The sequence below is a fragment of the Lithobates pipiens genome, unplaced genomic scaffold (assembly GCF_037356315.1).
Source record: "Lithobates pipiens isolate NorthernLeopardFrog02 unplaced genomic scaffold, aLitPip1_a1.2 Scaffold_10, whole genome shotgun sequence".
Taxonomy (NCBI): domain Eukaryota; kingdom Metazoa; phylum Chordata; class Amphibia; order Anura; family Ranidae; genus Lithobates; species Lithobates pipiens.
In genome coordinates, this window is record NW_027507686.1 from 176,266,174 (window position 1) to 176,279,159 (window position 12,986).

Here is a 12,986-nt window from a genome sequence, read left to right on the forward strand (position 1 = left end):
TCTTTTGTTATTAACATGGATAAATAGGCCCAACTTTGGGTATTTATTGCTCTTAATTGGATGGGACCCCAGACAGTGAACAAAATTAAAAATACTCACCTTCATTTTGGAGCAGCCAGCCACAGAACTGTTTTTTACCATAAGATGACCTCAGTCTTTCTGGTTGAATGATGCCAAGTGTCATGGCCTTACAGCCTGTGTGGGCATTACCATAGTACCCTTTATTCATAGTCTATTGATGCAGAAAGCAGTACTAGTGTCACTTTGTCGAAGTACGGTATATGTCTAACTTGAGCTTCGAGCTTCGAGCCTAATCATTTTAATTATTTGGAACAGAATTTTATAAGGAATGTTTAAGTGTAATCAATGATGACCACATATACTGTCTCCTAACAGGTCAAACCCCTAACCACAGTAACCATGTCTGCAGTACTTGGGGGAGTTATCACTTCAAGACATTTGATGGTGATTATTACGAATTTCCTGGAAGCTGCACCTACAACTTTGTTTCACACTGTGGGGGATCCTATAGCGATTTCTCGGTTCATATCCACCGATCAAATGACAGTAATCACCCAGTCATAGACAAGATCCTAATCACTATCAAAGATGTCAACATTGAACTGAGAACAAGCATAGCAGTGGTATCTGGATTAATGTAAGTCATTCCAAAGTATTTCATTATGTGTTTGTTGAATGTATAACATATTTTTTTTCCTCTGTTCTGTAGGGGAATTAAATTGGGTGTAGTGCAAGATGAAAGGATGGGCGCCAGTCACTTTTAAAAATGAACAAAGAGGATTTTCTTCCTCTTAATAGGAACAGGGAAGAGAGGGGTAGGGCATTGGACACCCTTAGGCAAATGCAATAGGAAATAGGCAGACTCAGCAGACAAAAATAGAACTAGGCAGACAGCAATACAGGAAAAGGGCCTTTAAGCTGAATGCAGCAATCTGTCTCCTATAGCAACAACTTAACTCACAGTATCCCACTGTAGAACCTCAAGCTTAGCTCCCAGCTACCCGCTGGACTTCTCAAGATTCACTCACAGCTACCCGCTGTATTCTTCAAGCTTCACCCACACTACCCACTGGGTTTTTCAGACTCTTTTCTTCAAGCTTTACTTACAGCTACCTGCTGTACTCCTTCAATCTTTACTCACAGCTAACCTACTGTACTCCATGAAAAAGTTATTTCCTAAAGCTTTTTCCAGCTACTTCACAATCCCTGGCTGATGAAGAATTTCCTCTGGTACTCCTTCAGAACTCCATCCCTTTACACCTACCTCCGGCAACAAGAGTGGTTGTCCCTCTGTCAACTTCTTCGCCCTTGCCTTCTGGCGGTAATCAGGCTCCCCTTGGGCTGAGCCCCTTTACACAAGGCTAGGCCTCAGGCTTCAGGCCTATATCTCAGCTGCTGCTCCACATACCCACCCAGGCTGCAGTCTGGGTGGAAAGAACCCTGATTACTTGACTCTCTCCAAATAAATACATTATCCCAGCAGCCTCAGTGGCCAAAGAAAGTCCTGCTGATTGGCTGAGAAAGCACATTTACTCATAACCTGAATTGACTGTAATCTATCATACTTATGCCAAAGGTATCAGTGCCACCTATTAACAAAAGAGAGAATCACAGTTCCATTCAAGCTTAGGAGAAAACCATGGAATGACCAACTGATATAAACCCAATAACTACAATTTCATATGAGCATTAACATGTGAAGTGATTTCAAAAGTCGTTTGCAATTGTTTACAATTCAGGTATTTCATTGAAAGAGTATCTGGTGATTATGCCATGAATATTCTTGTCCAGGCCTCAGATGGGGTTAAAAGAGAAGTATGGGATTTGTGTTTATTTAAAAATAATACTTATCTAGGTGGATGTAGCATTGTCCGATGCTGCATCTGTCCCCGCCATCTCTAACATTGAGATCCGAGCAATCAAACATTGCTGATCACTCAGGTTCTCAGAGCTCCCTGAGCAGAGAGCAAGCCCCCCCACACTCACTGGACTGGAGTGCTGGGCTGTAGAGGGGTGGGATGGCTGGCTCAAGCTCTCAGTGGCTCGCTGAGAGGCTGAGCTGGGTGCCGGTCCAGGTTGTTAATGAACCAGCTTCACCAGACTGCTGATTCATTGCCCAATGAGCAGGCAAGTGACATTAAAAACTTTCAAGATTAGAAGATAAATATTGTATCCAACATCAAATATTTTAGATCCTGCTCCAGATGAGAACAAGCTCCACGCTCCTTGATCACATCTAGGATGCTGGCTCTGCTAGTCTCTACCCAAAGAAATCAACTGTACCAGCAACAGGAATAGCACATACGAAGGTGCAAAATTATACTGTCCCTTTATTATAATACTTTAGTGTAGCACCCTGATGTTTAGGCAGAGTTGCTCTTAAATTTATCTGCCAAGTGATAGTTGCTTTGGTCAATTGATAGTAGGTCAATTGATTTCACCCTAATTCTGGAATTGCTGCACTCTCTTCTGTCACTAGATTGCCGGGTATCTGGTGGCATTAGCTAAGACCAGGGCATTGCATGGACAGATTAGAAATGAATGAGGTGTCTCAGCCAATGGGCATGGATTTTCCTGGCCTGCTGGGTGAGCCTATTTATTTGGGTGAGGTCAGGTGATTGGAGTTATGTGCCACCTGGATGGCTGTCTGGTAGAAGTGTGTTGTATTGCCCCGGTCTGCTAGGCCAGAGACCTGGGGCCTATTCCGGGGGCATCTGGCTGCTAGGCTATCTGAGGGCATATCCGGAAGCAAGAGAGCAGCATAGGGTTGGGATTGTGGCTTACTGTCCAACCAGAAGTAATGGCTCTGCTGGCCAGAGAACCTGTTGTGGTAGGGGGTAGGGGGCAAGCTGTCGCCACTAAGGGACTATCCACCTTGATATCAGGGACCACTGTGAGTAGCTGAAGCAAGTACCTGAGCAGTATTCTCACCAACTGGCGACGGTGAAGAACTGCGAAGCTTCAGCAGAGGTCAAGCCAGAGACCCAGCCAGTGGAGGTGATGTTTGCAGAGCATTATTGTGTGCCAAGCCAGGGACCGAGCAGGCCAGTGGGGTGAAGTTTGAAGAGTGTCTGTGAGTGCCAAGCTAGGGACCCAGCAGGGACATGGGGGCGACGCTTGAGTAAAACACTCAGTGAGAAGATTGGAAGAGCTCAAGAGATCCAGTGGCAGCGGATCAGCGGGTCTACGTGATAGACTGGGAGCTCAGTTGAGTGAAGATCTAAAAAGGAGATTGTGGAAGAAGTAAAAGAGTTCATTACAACTTTTGTTAGAAACTGTTCAAGATTGTTGCCATAGGATACAGGGTGTCTTCACATGCAAGCGTGGCATCTGGGTGCCTTTCCCTGCATGGCTGTCTATCTATAGGAGTCTCGGAGTCTGCTAATTAACATTGCAACTACTAAAGCTTGTCCTGGCCCTAACACCCTCTCCCACAGTTCTGTTTAAGAGAAAATAAATCTCTTTGCATTCAAGAAATGTCTGGCGCCCATTAATCTACATTACATTGCACCCACCATGCTTCATAACCCACTCTACACAGAAGGATGTCAGCTGTCCTTGACTCTGGAGGGTCCATTAGGCCTGGACAGGCTTGGGACTTGTCTACAGAAGCTTGCAGGAACAAATTTTATTCTGACATGTTTCTCTCTAGGCACAGTGGGTTGATTCACTAAAACTGAAGAGTTCAAAATCTGGTGCAGCTGTACATGGTAGCCAATCAGCTTCTAACTTCAGCTTCAATTAAGCTTTGACAACAAAACCTGGAAGATGACTTGTGTAAAGACTTGTACACATGGTCAGAGAATCCGTCGGAATGTGTCCTATCGGACCGTGTTGTCGAATAATCCGACTGTGTGTGGTATGCATCGGACTGATTCGGTCTGAATATCCGTCGGACCCAATTTTCCAACTTGTTGGAAATATTTCCGACCAACTGGTTCGATCGAACATACTCCGATCATGTGTAGCCTACTCCGATGGACAAGGTGCCATGCATGCTCACATTTAAATTATGACACGGAAGCGCTCGTTCAGGTAAAACTACTGCTCATAAGCGATATAGCACATTCATCACGCTGCAATGTTAAAAATTCTTTCATTAAGCACATTCTCTTGTTCTTTACAATGCTGCAAGAAGGAACTTCTTTTGATGCTCATAGTCACACACACTTCTCCCGAACATATTTCATTACTCTTTTTTAACCATTTCACCAATACAATTTTAGTTAGCGTCACATCTACACAATTTTAGATTTTGTTTATTCTTTTTTGGATGTTTTTTATTTTTAATTCCTAAAAATCTCCTTTAAAGGCAGTTTGCTAATTTCTCCTTTTTTCGGGGTGTTTTTTGTGTGTAAACTTCCCACAACAACATTATTTTATTTCTTATCTTTGGTTTTTCTTTTTTAATCTACAGGAGGTTGTTTAGTGTTGGTACCCCTTGTTATTCATTTCACTTTGTATTTTTGAAATGTACCTGCCTGCTCACAAATAAACGGGCCTTTTGGAAGGAAAACACACACACAAGTATATCTTCAAACAAAAAAAACCTTTATTTTGGTCGCAATAAACTAAAAAGAGGAACGCAGCGCTGGAGAAACGTGTTACTTTGGTGCAGCCTTTGGCCCCTAGGGCAGACATGAACAAATTAGAATAAGAAAAATTGGTGGCCTGAGGAGTACATATCTCAGGGAGAGAAGTCTGGTCCCGAAGTCCTAGAGAACAGGAAATTCAGATGCCATTTATGTCCCCAGGATGTGAATCTTCAAGAGGCTGCATCTTCTGTCAGACCAGACTGAACCCAGGCCATCACTCACTCGTCTTCCTTGGGCACTTCCCACCAGGCATCCTTCGAGGCTGTGGCTGGGCTGCTGTAGTTGGGGCAGGAGGAGGAGGGCATTGGTCGACCTCCTGGCTGCCACTTGCCACAGCCTCCCCCCGACTAAGGTCTTCCTGTGTATGAAAAGGGGACATAGTTTTAGTTTTTTGATCATGAATCACACCATTTTGTGCTCCTGGCTTTCGAGAATTGAATGTTACCAAATAGAACAGACTATCATTCTGAGCCCAGCATTTTTCATTCTCGTCCCAATCATTTTTGGTCACTACTGTCTCTTGATATGTAAACCACTTTGATAAATTACAACTTACTGATCAATAAGAACATCTAGTTAACATCAATAAATGTACCACAAGAAATATGTTCAACAATGCAATACCTGTCTCAAGCTGGGCCCCACCACATGTTGCTGCCTGGAAGGCCCAGGTTGGACATTGGAAGCCTCAGCTGGGAGTGAAGGATGCCTTAAATGAAGACTGGAGAGTGGTTGCCTGAGTGGTGGCCTGGGTACCCCCTGGTCTGCCAGAAAATGCAGCCTGCCAAAGTAAACCATCCTGGGGTAATAAACGGCATCTGGATCTCCTGATCTCAAGGACTCCAGGTGCTTCTTTCTCTCCCTGAAATATGTAATCTTCGTTGCCCCAATTTTCCTATTCAGATAGGCCATGTCTGCCGTGGGGACCATGATCCACACCAAAGAAATCAGTTTCTCCAGCGCTGCCTTCCTCTTTGTTATGTCGGCATAAAACTTGTTGTGGAACTGCCACAGGCAGGGCATCTCCTTGTACAGTTCTAGGAATAGCCCCATAAAATTTACATTTTGGAATGGATCCATATTGTCTGCAAGACACGACACAAGACAAACCCTCAAATACTAATAATGCCATTAAAAACCCTCCTAATCTTGTCCCAACATCGGCCTATATAGAAGCAGTCTAGTCTAGTGAAGCACCAAGTTAAAAGTGTTACCTTCGTTTGCACGTTCGTCACGTCCGCGCCTCACTCTCTTCCCAGATCTTACGGACAATACACGCGTGTTGCGTTTTATATACAGTGCGCATGCGTGAAACTCCGCCCACCCCTGACGTTCTTTCTAGACTATTCCCCGCCCCTTCGCTTCCGGCGCAGTGGGGAGAGCACATGGCGGAGAGAACGCAGGTGCGCACTAATAATAGTTCCACTAACGAGGAGGAGGATGAGGAAAGCCCGGAGCCTGAAACGTCCCGATCCAGGAAGACAAGATTTAAGGCCTCAAATAAGTCTTTTGGAGAGATGTTGGAGATGGTCGATATATTGAACAGGACCAACTATGATGGGAAGTATGGACCTTACCCAAACCCAAATATTAGAAAGGCCAAGATCATGAATAAAGTTGTGAAGAATCTTCATAAGAATTTTGGGGTACACCGATCCAAGGATCAATGAGAAAACGCTAGTCAAACCTAAAACTGAGGGAGCACGAGCAGTACCTAAGGATCAAGCATGTTCTTAAAAAAAGTAAGTAGTTGTCGTGTGTTCATATCATTATTCTTGCTTGCATACTGCTCCTGATGTGCTTTGATTTCATGTTTTGCATTTTAAAATGGGCACTTTCAAGTTCATGGTTTCATTCGTTCGTAAGAAACATTGTTCTGCAGTGAAGTATTCCAGTTTAACAAAGTGTACACAATAATGTTCTCACCTTGTAACTCGGCCCAAAAACACAATTGTACAACACTTCCAAGCAATGTTTCAGATTCCTATTTCTGCCCTCTGTGTGCTAATTATTCTTTGTTTACATTCTCATAGGGGAGAGAAGACTCGGCAAGTATGAGGACACCAGGGACCATGAGGACACCAGGGACCACACCCCTCCCAAAGAAGGGCAACTTGGAAAAGCAGAAACAGAGGAGCAGGAGCAGGAGGAGGAAGAGGAGGTTGGACAAATTGTCACCACAACAGGTGAGTGTCGGAGAACACAGCTTCCAGTAAGCTCAGCAATGTATGTCACCCTATTTTTATTACATGGTGTGTTTTTTTTGCTTTGTTTTGTAGGTGATGTGGAAGAAGATTCCCGTTTTACCAGTGAAAGTGCCCAGATCTTGATCGGGGAGATAATGGAGTGCAATCGTGATTTGGAAATTATCCAACAAAACATCAATGATGTTAAAAATAAAATGAAGAACATCATTGATGTTTTGGGGAGAGTGTGAAACAACAAAAACTAGATATTGTTTTATTTTTGCAATTTTAAAAACAAAAAGTTGTATTTATCGAAATTCTAAATTTGGAAGATGCACAGAGTGTGTAAACATGCGCTATCTCCCTTCATGGGGGATCAATGTACGTGTTTTGTGGAAAGTGGCTGAGATGAAGGGGTTGCAGCCCCAAAGCATTTACATTGATCCCCCATGATGGGAGATAGCACATGTTGACACACTGTGTGCATCTTCCAAATTTGTATTTTTCAGGGGTCACACCCCATGTGATGAAGGCAATATCAGCCCAGTTTGTACATGCTCAGGTCTGATATTGTCTTCACTTTTCAAAGTTGAACTTTGTAAGTTCCTGTGTTCAGTATTTTACGGTTTAATACATGCCTGTTTACACAAATACAACAAGGAAACTAAATTCTGATTAAACTCTGTTTTGGATACACACAATCTCTTGGTTTGTTGTAAAAACCTTTTTGAAACGCACATGTGAATGTGCTTGTATTAAAAAGTTTAATTATCAACAATGCGTGGCTTCCTTTTTCATTGCGCATAAAATGTATTTGTAGTCAAATTTTAGTTTGTGCTGAGAAGGAGTGTGATTTACTAAAGGCAACTCCACTTTGCACTCCAAGTGCAGTTTCAGGTGTACTTTTTCAGTGCACTTGTAGTGCATAGTGGATGTGCCTTTAGTAAAAAACACCCACAGTGAGGTGTACATTTTGACAATCATTCCATTTTCCTGCCATGGTGCTGAAAATGAGCACGATTTTGGGCAGTAATGCACTACATACATTAGTTACAAAAAGAAGGTGTGTGTGTAGCAGACCCACAACATAATAACATTATCTGAAGAAGAGAGTGTCCCCTCATCTCGCTCTGAACTTGGGTTTGCACTGTTGGTGAAAAAGGCACAACTTAAAAAAAAAATGGCAAAGTGGGAGGCCACGGTCTGCCATTCCTGTGGCGTTGAAGGACACTGTGTAGTGAAACAAAAACAACAATTATTAATTTGTCAAATCAATATTGCAAGCAGATTAGACACCAACATTTTTGGACAAAATTCTTAAAACATTTTGGGAACTGAGTAGTTAAAGCCTAAAGTATAAGGTCCCCTTATGAGAGTCATCACCCCCCAACCCCCCCCCCCACCCCATATGATGGGCCCTTGCTAAAAAATGAGGAGGGATGTTTAGGACAGGTAACCCTCTCCACTTGATTGAGCACTGAATGCCTAAATAATGTGTGATACTTTGGGAAGCCCCTCCTTACTTACACTATTGGCAGCCCACAGGACAGGTAAGGCCGCGTACACACGCGGGGACTGTTCGCCCAACTTTGTCTGCTGAACAGTGTTTCGGCGGACAGTCCGCCCGTGTGTGGGCTTTCAGCGGACAGTTTCAGCGAACAGTTTGCTGAACAAGGTTTTTCGGAATTTCCGAAAAACTGTCCGCTGAAACTTGGTTTCAGCGAACAGTCCCCTCGTGTGTAGGCTTGTTCGTCAAACTAAGTTCCGCGCATGCTCAGAAAGGATTTACACGCCGAAAGTTGTAATGCAGTGTATAGGACGTTGTATTTTCCGTCCCGTCGTACGTGCCGTTCACGTCATCGCGCACGGTTTCAGCAAACTGTTCGTTCGTCGTGTGTGGGCAAGTCCGTCCATGCTAATTTTGAGCGGACTGTCTGCTGAAACTGTTTGACGGACAAAGTTGAGCGAACAGTCCCCGCGTGTGTACGCGGCCTAAGAAGTGTCATAATAACAAAATGAAAACAAAATGGAAGCACATTTTGACATTCTGCTATTACATAGCAAGAAAATTAATGTGTTAAAAAAAAATGGCATTTGAAAGTATTGAGGCAGGACCTTGCACTACATGCTTAGGTGAATTCATCCATAAATGTGATCATCAAAAAGGTAGGTAGAGTGTGTATTGGGTTTGGTAAAGTCATCAGATAGAGGATTGCTATCAGCTGAGCTAGCAGTTGGGGGGAGGGGGGTTACTAATGAGTTTGGCACAACCCCAAAAATTAAAAAAAGGTCACTTTGCACAAATTGAAGCACACACATCACATTTGTCGAGATTTTAGGGGGTGTTTAGGGGAAAGCAATACTATGCAGCTGACAAAAAACATTGTTAAGTGACTAGACTATAGTTTTATGAGCCAAGAAGAGCATGGTGGGAAGTTAGTGAGGCAAATCTGCATGAGGAAAAAGGGGCAGAGCATATGAATTAGAGCATATTGCAATGATGGTAATTAGGGAATGAGGAAAGAAATGCAAGACATTAGCAATCATGAAATACATAGAATGTGATGTTTAAGGATAAAACTTAGCTTCATATAGTCCTTCTGCAGGACCTGAATGATGGCAGAACAGGTCTCTGGAATAATGATCCCCAGAGCCTGGGGGGAGATGCCTGTAGAGAACTTGAGGTCCTGAAGGCTTCTCCCTGTCGCCAAGTAGCGAAACGTGGCGATGAGCCTCTGCTCCGGAGTGATGGCTTGCCGCCTGCAGGTATCCTGCCTGGTGATATAAGGGGTCAGCAAAGCCAGCAGACGGTGAAAAACGGGGTCCGTCATCCAGAGATAATTCCTGAAATTATCAGGATTATTCTTGCGGATCTCACCGAGCAAAGGCATGTGCGAGAACTGGTCACGCTGGCGCAACCAATTCTTGGTCCACAAACGCCTCCCCACCCTGTTCATGGACTGGGCTTGTGTCAAAGTAAGAACCCCAACACGAAGCCCCTGCACAGCACAAACTGTACGATGAGTACATAGACGAAACATGGTTTGAAAACGGTCGGCTCGTCACAACGAACACCAGAAAGCACCGATAAACAGCAAGGCCTGAAAGAAGGACCTGAATAGCAGAAGCAAGCAGACAATAAAAAATGCCTTTCAAAGCGTACTATATCAAGATATAGTCCACAATGAGATACAAATACTTAATGACTGCACACACTGATTATCAGATTCGCAAAGACAAGCAGAAATGGAAGAGCAGTAGCGATCTGAATCACTAATGTGAAAAGCGCGAATCGTCTCTCCCCAAACTTCTACTAACACGAGATCAGCAGAAGGAGCCCAAAGGGTGCCGGACATGGTGATGAACTTCCCTTTTCTAGTCCCGCTGTACACGGCTTACGTCACCGCGTTCTTGGCAACCGCAAAATCAGACAACTTGGTCCGACCATGTGTATGCAACAGTTTCGGACACAATCCGTCGGACAAAATCCATCAGAGAAAATCCGATGGATTTGGTTGGCAGAATGTCCGACCGTGTGTACAGGGGCTAAGAGCTGCTCCAGCTTTTACACTCTCCAATTTTAATAAATCATCCCCAGTGATTTCTCAAAGAATGACAAAATCACTACAATTATACCATTATATAAAAACATGACATTTAACCTCTTCATTTTTTAAACATATTCATATTCATTGTGCAATACAAAAATAGATAAATAAAAAAATGAACAAAAAAAAAAAAAACATTTTGGAAATATCTATCACAGCATTTGCATTGGAAGGTATAATTTTTAATAAAGAAAAAATATAATTTTCAACTCGGTGAGCGACATTCCTGTGTATTTAGTTGTTTAGCAGGAGTTCAGTTATCATGCCATTAGATAGATGGTATTAATGCATGTTCTAAATAATTTTTTTAAAGAAAACGTATGATTATTTAAGTTTTTTGCTTTAATTGTTGTATCTTACAGTGCTGTAACACCATACTACAGAGATGGGATTGTCATTACGAAAAGTGTTGCATACTTTAAAGTGTATACCAAGACGGGTTTTACTCTCATGTGGAATAAAGGAGATGCCATCATGGTAAGGAATCTTGTATCACCAACCCAAAATCTCTTCCTGATTTCTGTAACAGAATATAGGGAAAAACACCATTACAAAGCACCCGGTCTTTCTTTTTACTTCATCTTTTAGCTAGTAGTAGGTAGTAAAATTCAACTGAACTTGCTCTGTAATGTTGAAGATGATTTGCCACTCATTCATGCTACTGTAATTTAGTTCTGAGCGTTGGGAATATATCTCAACATTCATGTTCACAGGGAATCATAGTTCTATTCTAATCACCATAGCATCATGAAATGTGTCAAGGCAGATGCTGAATGAATAAGAACATGATGATAGATGTGTTTGTACAAAACTCTTTTCTAATTCCCATAATACAGCAACCATTGTGCTGTGATCTGAGATATGTGATATGGAATACACAGCTGAAAGTGTAAATTGTCAGATCTCTGGGGTAGGGATGTGAAAATGGCTCACATAACTTTCACTTCTCCCACCAAGTTCTTGGACAACCATCATCTGCTTTAACAACATTGCATAACAACATTAAATTTAGGTGACTGGATTGCCCCATGGCTATAAATACTTGGGTACGTTTCTGGCACCAATTTAAACTGGGAAGCCAGGTGGATGAGTAATAAAAAGTCATCAACATTACTATTTTATGACTTGGATACATTAAAATCTCCATGGACATACAGTACATAAAAACTTAGAAAAACTACTGCAGAAAAAGGCTGAGTAGTTCATCGAGTCTGTCCTTTTTTTTTTGTTTGTTTGTTTATTTATTTATTTTCATGAATCTTGTTGTCGGACTATAAATTTATGTTTATCCCAAGCATGTTTGAAGCCATTTACTGTTGACTGTCTCACTACCTCTGTTGGTAGTTTATTCCAATCATCATCCATTTCAGTAAAATAATACTTTCTAATGCCCCATACACACGATCAGAAATTCTGCCAGCAAAAGTCGGATGTGAGTTTTTGGTCAGAAATACCAACCGTGTCTATGCTCCATCGGACTTTTGCTGGCAGAATTCCAGCCAACAAAAGATTGAGAGCATGTTCTCTATTTTTCGGTCGGAAAAAGTTCCTGTACAAATTCCAACACGCAAAATTCCTACACATTCTCGGAAAACAATTTGATGCGTGCTCGAAAGCATTGAACTTCATTTTCTTGGCTCGTTGTAGTGTTGTATGTCACTGCGTTCTTGGCGGTCGAAAGTTCCGAGAACTTTTGTGTGACCGTGTGTATGCAAGCCAAGCTTGAGCCGAATTCCATCAGAAAAACCATCCAAGTTTTTTCCGACAGAAAATCTGCTCGTGGCATGAGATTCATTTTGAACTTTCCTCCTATTAGTTTGAGGTCATGTCCCCGTGTTCTTGATTTTGGTTTCATATTGAAAAGACCGCCTTCCTGAACCTTATTCACCCTCTTGATGTATTTAAAGGTTTCAATCATGTATCAACTTTCCCTTCTTTCCTCCAGACTGTACATATTAAGTTCTTGAAGTTGCTCGCAATATGTTTTATCCCCCAGAACTTTCACCATTTTTGTTACCTGTCTCTAAACTCGTTCTATCTTATCAATATCTTTTTGTAAGTGAGGTCTCCAGAACTGGACACATAATGGACATATATCTTTCACCTTTATGTATTATAACATACTGTATTTGAATATCATTGTCCGCCTTGCTGATTTAGACATTTACTAAAAGCACTGAGCAAGGTTAGGTAATAACTCCCAGCAAACCATCAGACCTGAGTCTTTTTCAGATTTCGATTGCAATAACAATAAAACAAGATTTTGTGTTGGGCATCATTTCCCATAAATTATTGCATTTTGCCTTTTCTTATATCTAGAAGTACAGTCAAAACTATAAGGCAGTGACCCATAGCTACTCAATTTAACCAAGTAGCCAGACCATTGTTCAGATGCTTCCTGGATGGTTGCTTTAGGTTATTATTTAAAGTGTTAGAACGTAACAATAACTAAGATTCTTCCTCTTCTGTACAGGTGGAGCTGGATCCCATTTACAATAACTATACCTGTGGACTGTGCGGTGATTATAATGGCATAAATGATTTCTCTGTGGAAGGTGAGTGATCTGGAAATATGG

General features: G+C 42.2%; 1 protein-coding gene across 1 annotated transcript in view; it reads left to right on the top strand.

Moving 5' to 3' along the window:
• Positions 1 to 12,986, top strand: part of LOC143925937 (mucin-2-like) — a 257,039-nt gene that overhangs the window by 48,661 nt on the left and 195,392 nt on the right. The window contains exons 2-4 of the mRNA XM_077450217.1: positions 397 to 658; positions 10,773 to 10,887; positions 12,884 to 12,965. Coding sequence (XP_077306343.1) covers positions 397 to 658; positions 10,773 to 10,887; positions 12,884 to 12,965 — 459 coding nt within the window. The remainder of the gene's footprint in view (positions 1 to 396; positions 659 to 10,772; positions 10,888 to 12,883; positions 12,966 to 12,986) is intronic.